The 11,725-nt window shown below is 28.0% G+C and overlaps 1 protein-coding gene across 2 annotated transcripts; it reads right to left on the bottom strand.

Annotated features, from left to right (window-relative positions):
- Positions 1-786: 786 nt before the first annotated feature.
- Positions 787-10,476, bottom strand: LOC123293385 (neutral and basic amino acid transport protein rBAT). 2 transcript variants are annotated; one of them, XM_044874190.1, is made up of 9 exons: positions 10,369-10,476; positions 10,133-10,279; positions 5,792-5,981; positions 5,368-5,659; positions 4,566-4,920; positions 3,704-3,897; positions 3,436-3,641; positions 2,672-2,815; positions 787-2,043 (listed from the first exon to the last, which is right to left on the bottom strand). In XM_044874190.1, exons 1-9 carry the CDS (start codon positions 10,400-10,402, stop codon positions 1,965-1,967), a joined length of 1,641 nt encoding a protein of 546 aa, XP_044730125.1. In that variant the 5' UTR covers positions 10,403-10,476; the 3' UTR covers positions 787-1,964. The 2 variants fall into 2 exon arrangements, with proteins under 2 accessions (XP_044730125.1, XP_044730124.1); XM_044874189.1 differs by having other exon boundaries at positions 10,336-10,443.
- Positions 10,477-11,725: the final 1,249 nt, after the last annotated feature.

Below are 11,725 nucleotides of genomic sequence, written 5' to 3'. Positions count from 1 at the left end.
TTCATTTTCTTCCATATCCAGTGCGTGTAGATAATAGATAAAAATATTTTATAAAAATTTTATTAGACAATAAAATATTCTTCACATGGTCAAAATATTGAGTTTAATAATTTCCATGGATACTTTATAGTCCGGGACTATAAAGAAAATGGGAATATACACGGAAAAAATCATGCGAGATGGTTGTGTCGTGTCGATTTTAATACCAGCCAAGGATATCGTCCTATCTATTATTTGGCACAAAACTCGATCTCGTAAAAGCAATCGGAGGTAGATATAATACAGAAATAAAATAATAATAATTTTGGTAAGTATCATAAAATAGAATATCATATCATGAAAAAAATAGAAATCTCCGTATGCAACTTTTTTTTTATGCCTCTACGGTATCAACTTTTTACAATTGGTACTTTTTGCCAGTCATTTATTCTTATAACGAGTATAAGGTACCCTATACTGTAATTGCAACGTAGTGTATTTACGAATCATCGAATGTTGAATAAACAAGTGATTATTCAAACAAACGAGATTTTTGTAACTAGCTCGGTTCAGTTCGAATTTTTTTTAAGATTATCATTTTCGATTTATAAATCCAATCATGTAAGATATCAATAACTTTGAAGTAATTTTATTCAATGTTCCCAAATAACAGTGTCCAATTCTTTTCCAATTTAGAGGTACTCGAAAAGATAAAAATGTTACTTTGTTGCTTCAATACTTAAAAAAATTTATTTAAAAAAAGAAATCGTAAAACCACATTTACGTTAACGAATATTCAAAATTAACATTTAATTAAATGCATGTAATCATCGAGCTGATGTAAAATTAATTTAATCTAAATTTTATTTTGTTCGCCAACTTAAGCATATTTGGTAATTGTGTACGATTTTCGTGTACAGAGGTAATGTGGGGTTCACACCAAATTTTGTTATTTGCTCAAAGGATTTTATTTATTGATAAACACGTATGTGAAAGCTTGTCTATCAAAATGTTTGTGGTTATTTTTATTTAATTAAATTAATTTGTTTTCAAAACGGTTTTTTATTTTCTAAATTAAATTATCTTTTTTCTGAAACCATTTTCTATTGATTAACAGATCGGTATAGTTATTACCTAAATTGACTTGTGAAGAAAGATAATAATTACGAAAGCAATGATATGAGCTGCAAAAATCGCTGTGAAAAAAAATTTATTAGAATTAATTAAAAATAGAAATGAATACTTTTTGATAGACAAGCTATCATAGACGTGTTTACAAATCAATAAAACTGGATTAAAAATATGTCTCATCTGGTTGTCGAATGGGTAAAGATCGATTTTATACCGTCTCTTGTACTACGAGAGTAATTAAATGATGGACAAAACTTGTATTTTTAACATAAATATAAAATTTAAAATTGAAATTAACATGTATCACTTAATTATGAGATGATGATGTACGATTAATTAAAAGTTAATATTGACTTCCCTGTATCCTTTTAACGTACTAATGGTACTTAAAAAATTTACTACTGCTTACAATTTTTTTTTTTTTTTTTCTTTAAACAAATGGTTAACTTATAGGGTAGGTAATGAAATCTAATCAATTTTATTATTTTAAACATTTTATGAGTTATAATTTTTTATCCTTTATTGTTTAACCCGTATTTATTTAAGTGAGAATTTGGATATATTTCTCTCTTAACCACTAAGCTGTCTTAAATAACAAAATGCCATATTATTATAAGACTCTTATGTGTGGAATGTAGAAACCATCGATAAAATTTTTGGTGATACTTTCAAGTACCACTAACAAAAGTTGACAAATAATTTTAAGCAGAAAAGTTGTTTCTTTGAAGTACCTTTAGTAGAAGGATTATAAAATAAGCTTTAAATACAATATATTTTCAAAAAAAGAAAAAAATAATTACAATTACAGCGTATAAGTTATTAGATTAAAAATGCGAGAAATATATTTTGACACTTTAATTTTCAGCATGAACGTAAGTAAAAACAGCAGCTGATTTTGACGGAACTGTAATAGCTGTTGCTAAAACTTTAGACCTAAAAGAAAAACATATTATTAAACACAGAATTATACCAAAATTGCATTTTCTTAGATGCGAAATTGTAAAAAACTATCCACAGCTACAACAGCACAAATGCATACAAACAAATAGACAAAGAAGCATTTGATTTTTCATTTTCAATGGTATCAATTGATAGAAAAAGATCTGTAATTTTTTTTAAATTACCTTTATGGAATACTAGCTCAGTTGGTTAAAGCGTAACCAATTCTGTTCGCGGAATTTAATTAATAGTTATGATGGGCTGGTGTAGTGCATGGTATATGCATGAAGGAGGTGCCTCTCATAATAATTAAGGAGCTGATAAATGAAATTATCCTTGGAAAAAGTGGTTAAACACATATATGGTATCACAATGGGAAGTGTGTCCTTTGTGGACAGCCAATATATCCTAACTTAACTTACCTTTATGGAAATTGTCAGTGGGAAAAGAGGTTTAATTGACATGATTGCCCATTCACCACGGCACATGTATTATAAATATTATTATGACAAATAATTTTTTATAATGTTTAACTTTAAAATAATATTTGATTGGGTTCATACCAATGTAAGCTCTTGGGCTTGAATAGTCGTTAAAAAAATTTTTTTTAAAATATACTTACTTTGGTTTTACTGTAGTAAAGTTCTGACTAACAATTGAAACTGTTAAATCTTCAGACATACTTGGAATGCTGGTAACATCTACTGTGACAATTTCACTTGTTGGGTTACAAAGGACTAAGTATCCAGGCTGTCCAGATTTTTCCCTAAAAAGAATGTAAAATATTATTTATTTGCAGAAGAAAAATTACTTTTGTTCGTTTCACAGTTGCTTCTCAAGTCTAATATAAGTTACGAAATAATTAAAAATTTCTACTTAAGAAAGTTGTAATGTCTTACCATAATCTGTTATATATCCGGCAGCGAATAAGAATAGAATAATAAATTAGTAGTTAGTAAAAATAAAAAAATAAGTAACACTTGAATATGAATAAATAAAAGTGGGACAGTAATCTGTGGGACATCAATTGAGAAATGCAATTCAAGAAATAAACACTTTTTTGCTAAAAATTAAGGTATCTCAAACAATATAAAACTTTCTAACAGGCACAATTAGATTATTATGATGAAAATGGTGAAAACATTTTACCTTCAGAATTTGTTAAATTATGAACAATTTGACGCCATGGATATAACACTAAATATATTTATAGCAATTAATTAAAGTTAATTTTTTTACCGAAATATTTTCGGTTCGCAATCAAAAATTCCTTGATTATTAGAAGAAAATAAAACAATTTCAGAGCTATGAAAAAGAGGGCATAAAGTACTCTACTAGTATATGATGCATATTTTAAATAATTTCATTAAAAAAAATTACAATTACCTTGTATAAGCGAAAATGGTATCATTTTGTAACAGGTACGTTGTATAATTTCCAAACAAAACTGTTTGTGATGTACGCAGTTTAATTAAATCGTTTAATATAACTGAATTCTTCAATTTATCAATATCTGTACTAATGACTGGCGTACCCGGTAATAAAAATGTTAAAATTTGTAAAACATCTTCAGACAATGTTCCAGCTTTGTACTATCAAAAAAAATTAAATTTTTAAATAATACATTAAAATTTTAAAGTAATGTGTTACGTACTTTCCATGCTGGCCAATTATCAGATCCTAAAACGGCCCATGAATCTTGAATTCCTCGTGCAAGTTTTGATGCTGAATATGTTCGATTTTCTAAATTGAATATTGGTGCATAGCTTGGTAAATCTATTGTTAAAATTGTATCATTGTATGTGTAGGGTTGTAAATTTTCTGTATCTTCAGTTAACATCAATACACCTGTAATCAAAAAACATTAAGTCTTTATCAGTATCGTCTTTGGATCAGAGAATGCATTATAATACAAGGGCTTTGCGTATTAAGTATTAAGTTGCGTATTAAGTATTGATTGTTTATGTAAATATTAAATGTTTTACTATAAGATTCATAAATTTTGACTAAAAGTAATTTAATAATAAAGATCACGTAAAAAATTATAAAATTTATTCTAAAATTTCCTTAGCTTTATATGTTCGGACATTCACGCTATCATGTTAAAAAAATGATCCAAAAAATTGTATAAACTAATAAAAACTAATCGCATAAAATGCTTTAGGATTATTTCTAAGCTTTCGAAAAATTTATCATATACTGTTATGACGATTAGAGAAATTGCCGGTATTCAATGACTAATTACAATTACTTAAAATTGAATTAGTAATCGGATTATTAATTACGGACTACAACATCAAGATGTAATTAACTACGGATTAAAGATTAGGTAATCTCGATTTTATAATTACAATTCTCAACAAATTAAGATAAATAGACTGAAAAAGTACTTGGTATTATAAAATATTCACAAATTCGTCTTTCTAATCTGCGAGACATCAATTGACTCAAACAATATAAAACTTTCTAACAGGCACAATTAGATTATTATGATGAAAATGGTGAAAACATTTTACCTTCAGAATTTGTTAAATTATGAACAATTTGACGCCATGGATATAACACTTCACCTAAATCTTCTTGATTCCTTGTGTACTTATGTGTATAGTAACCAGGTTCATCAAATGATGCTTTTGAATTGACTCCTCCAATTGATTCATCACGTAATTCAGGATCAACTAATAATCGATCAACTCTAGATAGGCGAAATCCTGATACACCCAAATTCAACCAATGACGTATAATTTTATTAAATTCTTCCACGACATCTTTATTACGGAAATTTAAATCGGGTTTCTCATACTGTTTCAAATAATATTCATTTCGTTCATCCGAAAATACCCATGATGAACTATTACGTATTGGTGATACCTACAAATATATGAAAATATTAATAGAATTGGAAATTTTTGGAATTAGTCTTATCGCCACTGTACACATACTAAACAATTTTTTATGGAATTTTAATGCTCTAACTAGCGATAGAAAAAGAACTGTATGTGTTAGCTCGCATAGAAATATAATATTCAACGGAAATGTTTACAATATTGTGTTTTGCATACCATACATCGAGTCTAATCGGCTTTAACCGTTTGTAACTACTTAGAATTTATTACAAATGGTTATATTATTTTTCAACACCTAAAAACAAATCAACACCACAAAGTAAATCAATCACTTAGAAATAGGTTGGGGGGTTCGAATTCAGACAGCGGAAATCTAATCAATTATTTGGTGAACCTATTTTTTGATACATTTATACGACACAATAATAAATATTTTAAAAAATTGTTTAATGTTAAGTAACTCATAAATTACCCAGTGCTTTGGAATGCTTGTTGCCCAAATGTAATAATTTGTATACGGCTCTTGACGATAAACGGATGCATTAAACCACTGTTCAGTGGATCCAGGTGTTAATTCTAAAATAACTTTATAACCCGCTTTGATTATATCTTGTACATATGAATCTTTATCGTTATCTAATGAATATGTTTCTTCTAGGCCAGATAAAATTAAATTTTTAGCACCAATATTTTGTAAAACGCTGGTATCATTATTTTCACTATTATAAAAGAAGTTCAAGTCGATGAGAGGTCCTTCTTCCCACCTGAAAAATTAATTTTTATTTTTTATTAAACATAATTAAATAGGAAAAAATTGGTAAACTATCGAAGATAATTTAAAAAAAACTTATTATTATAAATTAATTTATAAAAATTTAAACTATATTTTAAAATACCATTTTCGTGGTTGCGGTGCAGTACATTTTGGTGCGGCTATAATTATTCCAATAGCTCCAGCCAACATAAGTAACCAGACCAGCCAAAAAAGAATAAAAAGAATCCATCGTAAACGTATCCAAAATGGATCATTTGCATAACGCATTAATTCTTCTTTTCCCATTCCAACAAAACCAGCTTTTAAGTTTCCTAAAAAAAAATTTAAATATTGTTTTAATTAAAAGTTTATACAATTTAAATAAGAAAAAACTTTTATGTACTTAATAAAGTCAATTAAATTAGTTTTAATTGAATAATGATTAAAATTACTTAATTTTTATTTAAATACTAGATATAGGAGACTTCAGACACTTGAAAGTGTATGCATCAATAAAATAGCAAAATACGTTGGAGAATATGATCCCATAAGTATAACTAAATTAAAACAAATAATTGGGAATCCAAAGGTTTAAGTAAACAACAAACAACAGTCGGGAATGATCATTAAATCGGCAAATCTAATTTAAAACTTTTAAAATCAATACCTAAAGCTAGCGAATTAGATTCCTATGAAAGCATCTACATTCTACATTCAAAACTGGGTAATGAAACAATGAAATAAAATTAATTAAATCAAATTATTTACTTTCATAATTTAATTTTGACTTTTTGACTCGAATATCTTTGGCCTAAAAGATAATGCTGAAACTTTTATTTGAAACATTTTTTTAACCCGGCGTGAATGAATCTATATGGAGTTACGGTAGTCAGTGAATCAGGGCGTGTGGTACCCTGTTTTTGACAAGTTTTTATTTATTTTTACATGATTTTGTAATTACTTATTGTTATTTGTGTAAAAAATGAAAATCCGGTTATTATAAAATGAGATTCAATAGTCTTTGATAAATTTGAAAATTGTCAAAAAAAAAAAAAAAAATTTTTTCTCTGATAAAACAAAACTGTTTATGGGCCCGAATTGGCACATTTTTAAAACCTTAATAATACTCTAAAGAATAAATATTAATATATTATGTCGTATTATTGATGAACCAGGGTATGATAAACCCTAGCGAACAAAACCCTAGTGAAACAAGTAATCAATTACCTAGTTTATCAAGTCCAGCCACTGAGATAACAGGGCCGGAGAAGCGAAATGTGTGACATCTGTGTTTGTTTTTATTAAGTACTGGGTTTTATTAATACACCCAGGTTCATTTACATCGGGTTAATCAGCCAAGGTCAAACTTAAGTAATTTTCAATCAAGAAACTAATGATGACCTTAGCTTTGACTTTGAAGACGAGCTCGGAGATAGATAATTTGAAGATAAATTAAAAATCTCTTTTTGTAATTTACAATGAAAACAGTAGTTTAAAAAAAATATTAATATGGGCTTAGATAATAAAAAAAAGTGTTTTTATTAAAAAAAGTTGAATTGCAAATGATCATGAATAAAACATCAGGCAAGATCTTATAAATATGTTCACTAAATGGATTTTTTTGGTTCTTGAAATTTTGATATATGTTTCAAACCCAAAGTTAGTTTAGTTTATTTTCCGGTAACTGGACCCATGATTAAAGAAAACGAACAAGATATCATGCGAAGGCTCGGTATTTATAATTTTTGTAGCAACAATGGTTGGAAGATTTTAAAAAAAGATATGGTATAGTTTTCAAAGCAATTTGAAATTTTTTAATGGAACCCTCTTTAAATGAAACATATATTTATTTATACCTGGATAATTTGATTCTGGATATCTCATTTAACCAGGTTTTACTGTAATTCGGAAATATTTAGACAACTCCTGTAGACATTTTAAATTCATTTTATTTTTGTTAAATGAATTTTCAAAAATAAAATAGTAATATTTCGAGAATAATTTTTCGAATTACACATTTCTGATTTATTTATAAATAATTTTTGAAAATTATCAAAATAATTTACAATAAATGTTAAATTGTTTAAATAATATTTAAGATTGTTTAAATAATATTTAAAATTGTTTAAATAATATGTATACTTTTAATGCAATAACGATAAAAATAATGAATATTTATTCCATAGACCGTAAAAAAGTTAACATATTTTGAGTCTCATTTTCTGGCTTCGGCCTCGCAGGGAGATTTCGTGAATAATATATCAAAAAAATAGTTTCAAAAATCATTTTTCGAAACAAATACTTTTTTCTTGGTTCTGATATTTTTTCGCAATGAATTGTATGAATCTGGCATCAGAAAACGATCGGCATAAAGATTACCAGTGACAAATGATTTGTAATTTCCAATGGGGAGTTAACTTTTAGAGTGAATTTCCTCAGATCCGCAGAAATATTGGCATAAGGCTTGCGAATGACCAAGTAAGCTAGAGTCCATTGTTTTTCTCGGAAATTTCTCCCCATTTTTACCAACATTGATATATTTTAAAGGTTCCTTCAATCACAAGCAAAAAAACGATTCACTATCTTATGGTCTATTACGCCCTAATTAGAAGTGAAAGTACTTTAATTAATATTTTTATCTCCGAAAGCTATGGACGACCAAAATTATCTCTCTAAGACAATAATGATTTACAAAACACGTGAAATCAGTGGTAATGCCACCGCGCACGTTGTTGTATTATCATTAATGACTTGTCAAACAAGCTTAAATATCAATTTTTAGTTTCATTAGCATACAATTTAAAAAAAAAAATTAATTTATGAAAATAAAGGTAAACAAAAACAATTATAAAATATACAATTTAACCCAAAGACAAAAAATTGAAAAAAGAAGAAAAAAATGAATCAAGGCAAGCCACTATTTTTTTCAATCTCCCGATGGTTCTAGAGGTAATTATGAAACTCGTACGATAAAAATTTCAGTGTTACAAGAAGTAATCAATTATATAATTGGTTACTTGAAAATAAGACGCAACAAAATTTCAAAAGGATCCTGTCTCTGAATCGATGAAAACTTCTAGTTTTCGGTAATAGTAATCTCCACGATAATATCGATGGAGTATTATAAAGTGTTCTTACTTTTTCGTTTCAAAACCAAATAATTTTTTAATGTACTCGGTCAGAAAATATCTGATCTTATGGTGAAATCATAAGACCGAATGTTGAAACAATTTATTGTTTATAATTTTGGGAAGCTATCAATTTCTTGGGCGACAAATTTTTATGATACTATAAGTGTTTATAGAACTAGACAAGAATTAACTCATTTGAACATATACAGGCTGGGCCATTTTAATTTATACACCTAAATATCTCGTTTGGTAGCTAACCAATTAAAAAATAACTTATACAAAAGTTGCACAGTTTGATGGAGAACATCATGTTCTGGCATCAAATTGAAGTATTGGACCTAGTTCTTCGGGTTTCTTTAGTAGCCAATTAAGATCCTAAACGGTAAGAGATAGAGTAACACATTAAATTAGAAAGTTGATCTTCATAAAATAAAACTAACAATTTTTGTTTAAAAGATATTTTCGAAAAACGTTAGATTTCGGGGGAAATGCGACTTAAAAATATATCATGACGGAAAAATGACTTAACGAAAAGTTGTGCCCATTACTTTGACCTACAATTGTAGATAAACTTTAAGTGTATTTTCTTTCGATTAAATGCAATCAAGACATATTTTTAGTCGCATTACCACCGAAAGCTAACGTTTGCATTTCCTCCGAAACCTAACTAAGCCAAATCTTATGTCAGAGCATGATGTTTCCCATTCAAACTCTGCAACTTTTATATTAGTTATGTTTTGATTGGTTAAATGTATATGTATTTTTAATTTTTTTAATCAAAAACTATAAAAAAAAAATCGCTCTTGCAATTGAAATTTTAACAGTGAATAGGAGGTGGTAGCGCTTTATATCAAAATCGATGTATATCTTTCGAATTTTTTTGAATCATAGATTGAAGTGTCTATTGCCACCTGCCACGAATATCCGAGCCTATAATGTATGTAACTAACATATAATACATCCGTGCCTATAATTCCATACACGGATATCCGTGGATATATAATTAAAGTCACGAATTGAGAATTTTCTCTCGAATGATCTTACCCTGTGATCACCGGGTTGGTCATGCCTTGAATGAGGTCAAGTTTATACCGATCTAATCTTTCGCCATGTAGCTTATTGAGTTTTTTCGTGTTAAAAATAATTGATCACTTTTTTCAATATTTAACTACCTACTATTCCTGATCAACGAGTTAAAAAAAATCATGTTTATAACAAGGAACTAATAAATATCACTCATAAGCAAGCATTTGGTCCAAAGGCAAGCATTTGTTAAAATATGCCAACATGTCAAGACTAATACATGAAGTCATATCTTTATATTTAAAATAAATAAAAAGCTAATAACTTACCAATATCCACTTTAGCATCACCATTTTTTTTCTCATCAGATATGAATTTCAATTCTGCTTCATTCTTCGTAACAAATTTTGTATCCTCTTCCAGCATTTTATCTTCTGATGCATCATGATCAATTTTTGAATTTAATTCTTTTAAGCCTTCAAAAAAATTTATAATTAATTACGGTAATACATAACTTATAATTATTTGGTACCTTCTTTAGAATCAGAAACTTTTTTATACGAACCTGTTGAGGTTGTTTTACCGTCAACTTTTTCCATTTTTACAACTGTTGTATTTCAATAATTAAATTAATTAATAACTTTTCATTAATTAATTAAAGGAGAGAAGTTTTAAATGGAATATAAAAAAAAAAAGTTTTATTTTATTGTTTACTGATTTTATTGATAACCAATTTATATTTTACTTTTCAACGAACAAGACGCGAACGTACAACGCTCGTTAACTTATGAAAAGTAAGAGAATGTTGCATAAGGTTTTTAAGGTTATCGTTGAAGGAAATAGGGGATAAAGATTGACGTCCAATCAACGTGCAATATGCTTTAATTTTAAGGATAATGCGCATGTGTTTGGGAGTGTCATTTATATTTAATATTTTGTAACGATCATTTGAATAGTGAATTGAATACAATTAATTATAATAAATTATAATATCAACAAAAGACTTCTTAGTTCTTTACTTTATCATTATTTTTTTATAATAGTTAAATATATCAATTGAAAGAAGATGACAGAACAATTTATTTGTAGTATTAGTCTATTCATGTAGTTTCTTTGTCGTGCATCATTTACCATAAATTTCTTTTATAAAATCTACAGGGTACCCAGGAATAAAGGACGGTCTTTGCGGATCAGGAAAGAAAATAAAATTCTAAGACGAAAAATCCTCTTTCATTTTTTTATCCCATAAATTTACACTCGCCCCTTCCTGCAAATGCACACACTTGCTCACTCGCAGTAGCGCGCGTTTTTCATTGGTTGCCTATTTTAATAAATAACTAACCTGATGCAATAAAGTCGTCCGCTACTCCTGGGATACTCTGTATATGGAGTATTGAACCTGAAGCATATGTTGCTTCACTTGAAATCATGGCAGCAAAAGCAGAAAGTAAGTAAAGTTGGGGAATGAAATTCTAAAGCCGGATCCACACTAACAAATTATTTTGCTGAACGCGTTCGACCTGACTCGCTCTTAACAAAATAAAACTTAGTTATCGTTTTTAATTTTGAGAATTTCTAGATGATACAGTAACTCAAGTGTTACCAACTCAAAAATTGCTACCACCTCAAAAATGGGTTTATTGGCTAGACACTCATCGTAATCTTAAAGTTCAGCTTATAGGTAACGAAACGAAACTTGATTCAGATGGTGGTGTTTATAATGATAATTAATGTCATGACAACACATTCATATACTATTATCGTATTAGTGTCTAAATTAACCATCTACTGATAACGAAATCGATAATTGGAGAGCGCTACAAGGAAAAAAACACATTTGTCGCGGGTATTTTAAATTTTCATTTTGTAAATTTCACTTGTTTTCAATATGAACAGCTGACTAAAAAAAGATGGAAAGCTTA

Source organism: Chrysoperla carnea, chromosome 2, assembly GCF_905475395.1.
Source record: "Chrysoperla carnea chromosome 2, inChrCarn1.1, whole genome shotgun sequence".
Lineage (NCBI taxonomy): Eukaryota > Metazoa > Arthropoda > Insecta > Neuroptera > Chrysopidae > Chrysoperla > Chrysoperla carnea.
Note: the sequence above shows the minus strand (reverse complement) of the source record. Positions and strands in the feature narration are given on the sequence as shown.

What these genes read in the sequence shown, in the direction of transcription:
- LOC123293385 (XM_044874189.1), bottom strand. Translation starts at nt 10,402, where the DNA reads ATGGAAAAAGTTGACGGTAAAACAACCTCAACAGGTTCGTATAAAAAA. An exon ending in AGTTTCTGATTCTAAAGAAG is followed by an intron (nt 10,280 to 10,335) that starts GTACCAAATAAT and finishes ATTTTTTTGAAG; the next exon opens with GCTTAAAAGAATTAAATTCA. An exon ending in GCACCGCAACCACGAAAATG is followed by an intron (nt 5,660 to 5,791) that starts GTATTTTAAAAT and finishes TTAATTTTTCAG; the next exon opens with GTGGGAAGAAGGACCTCTCA.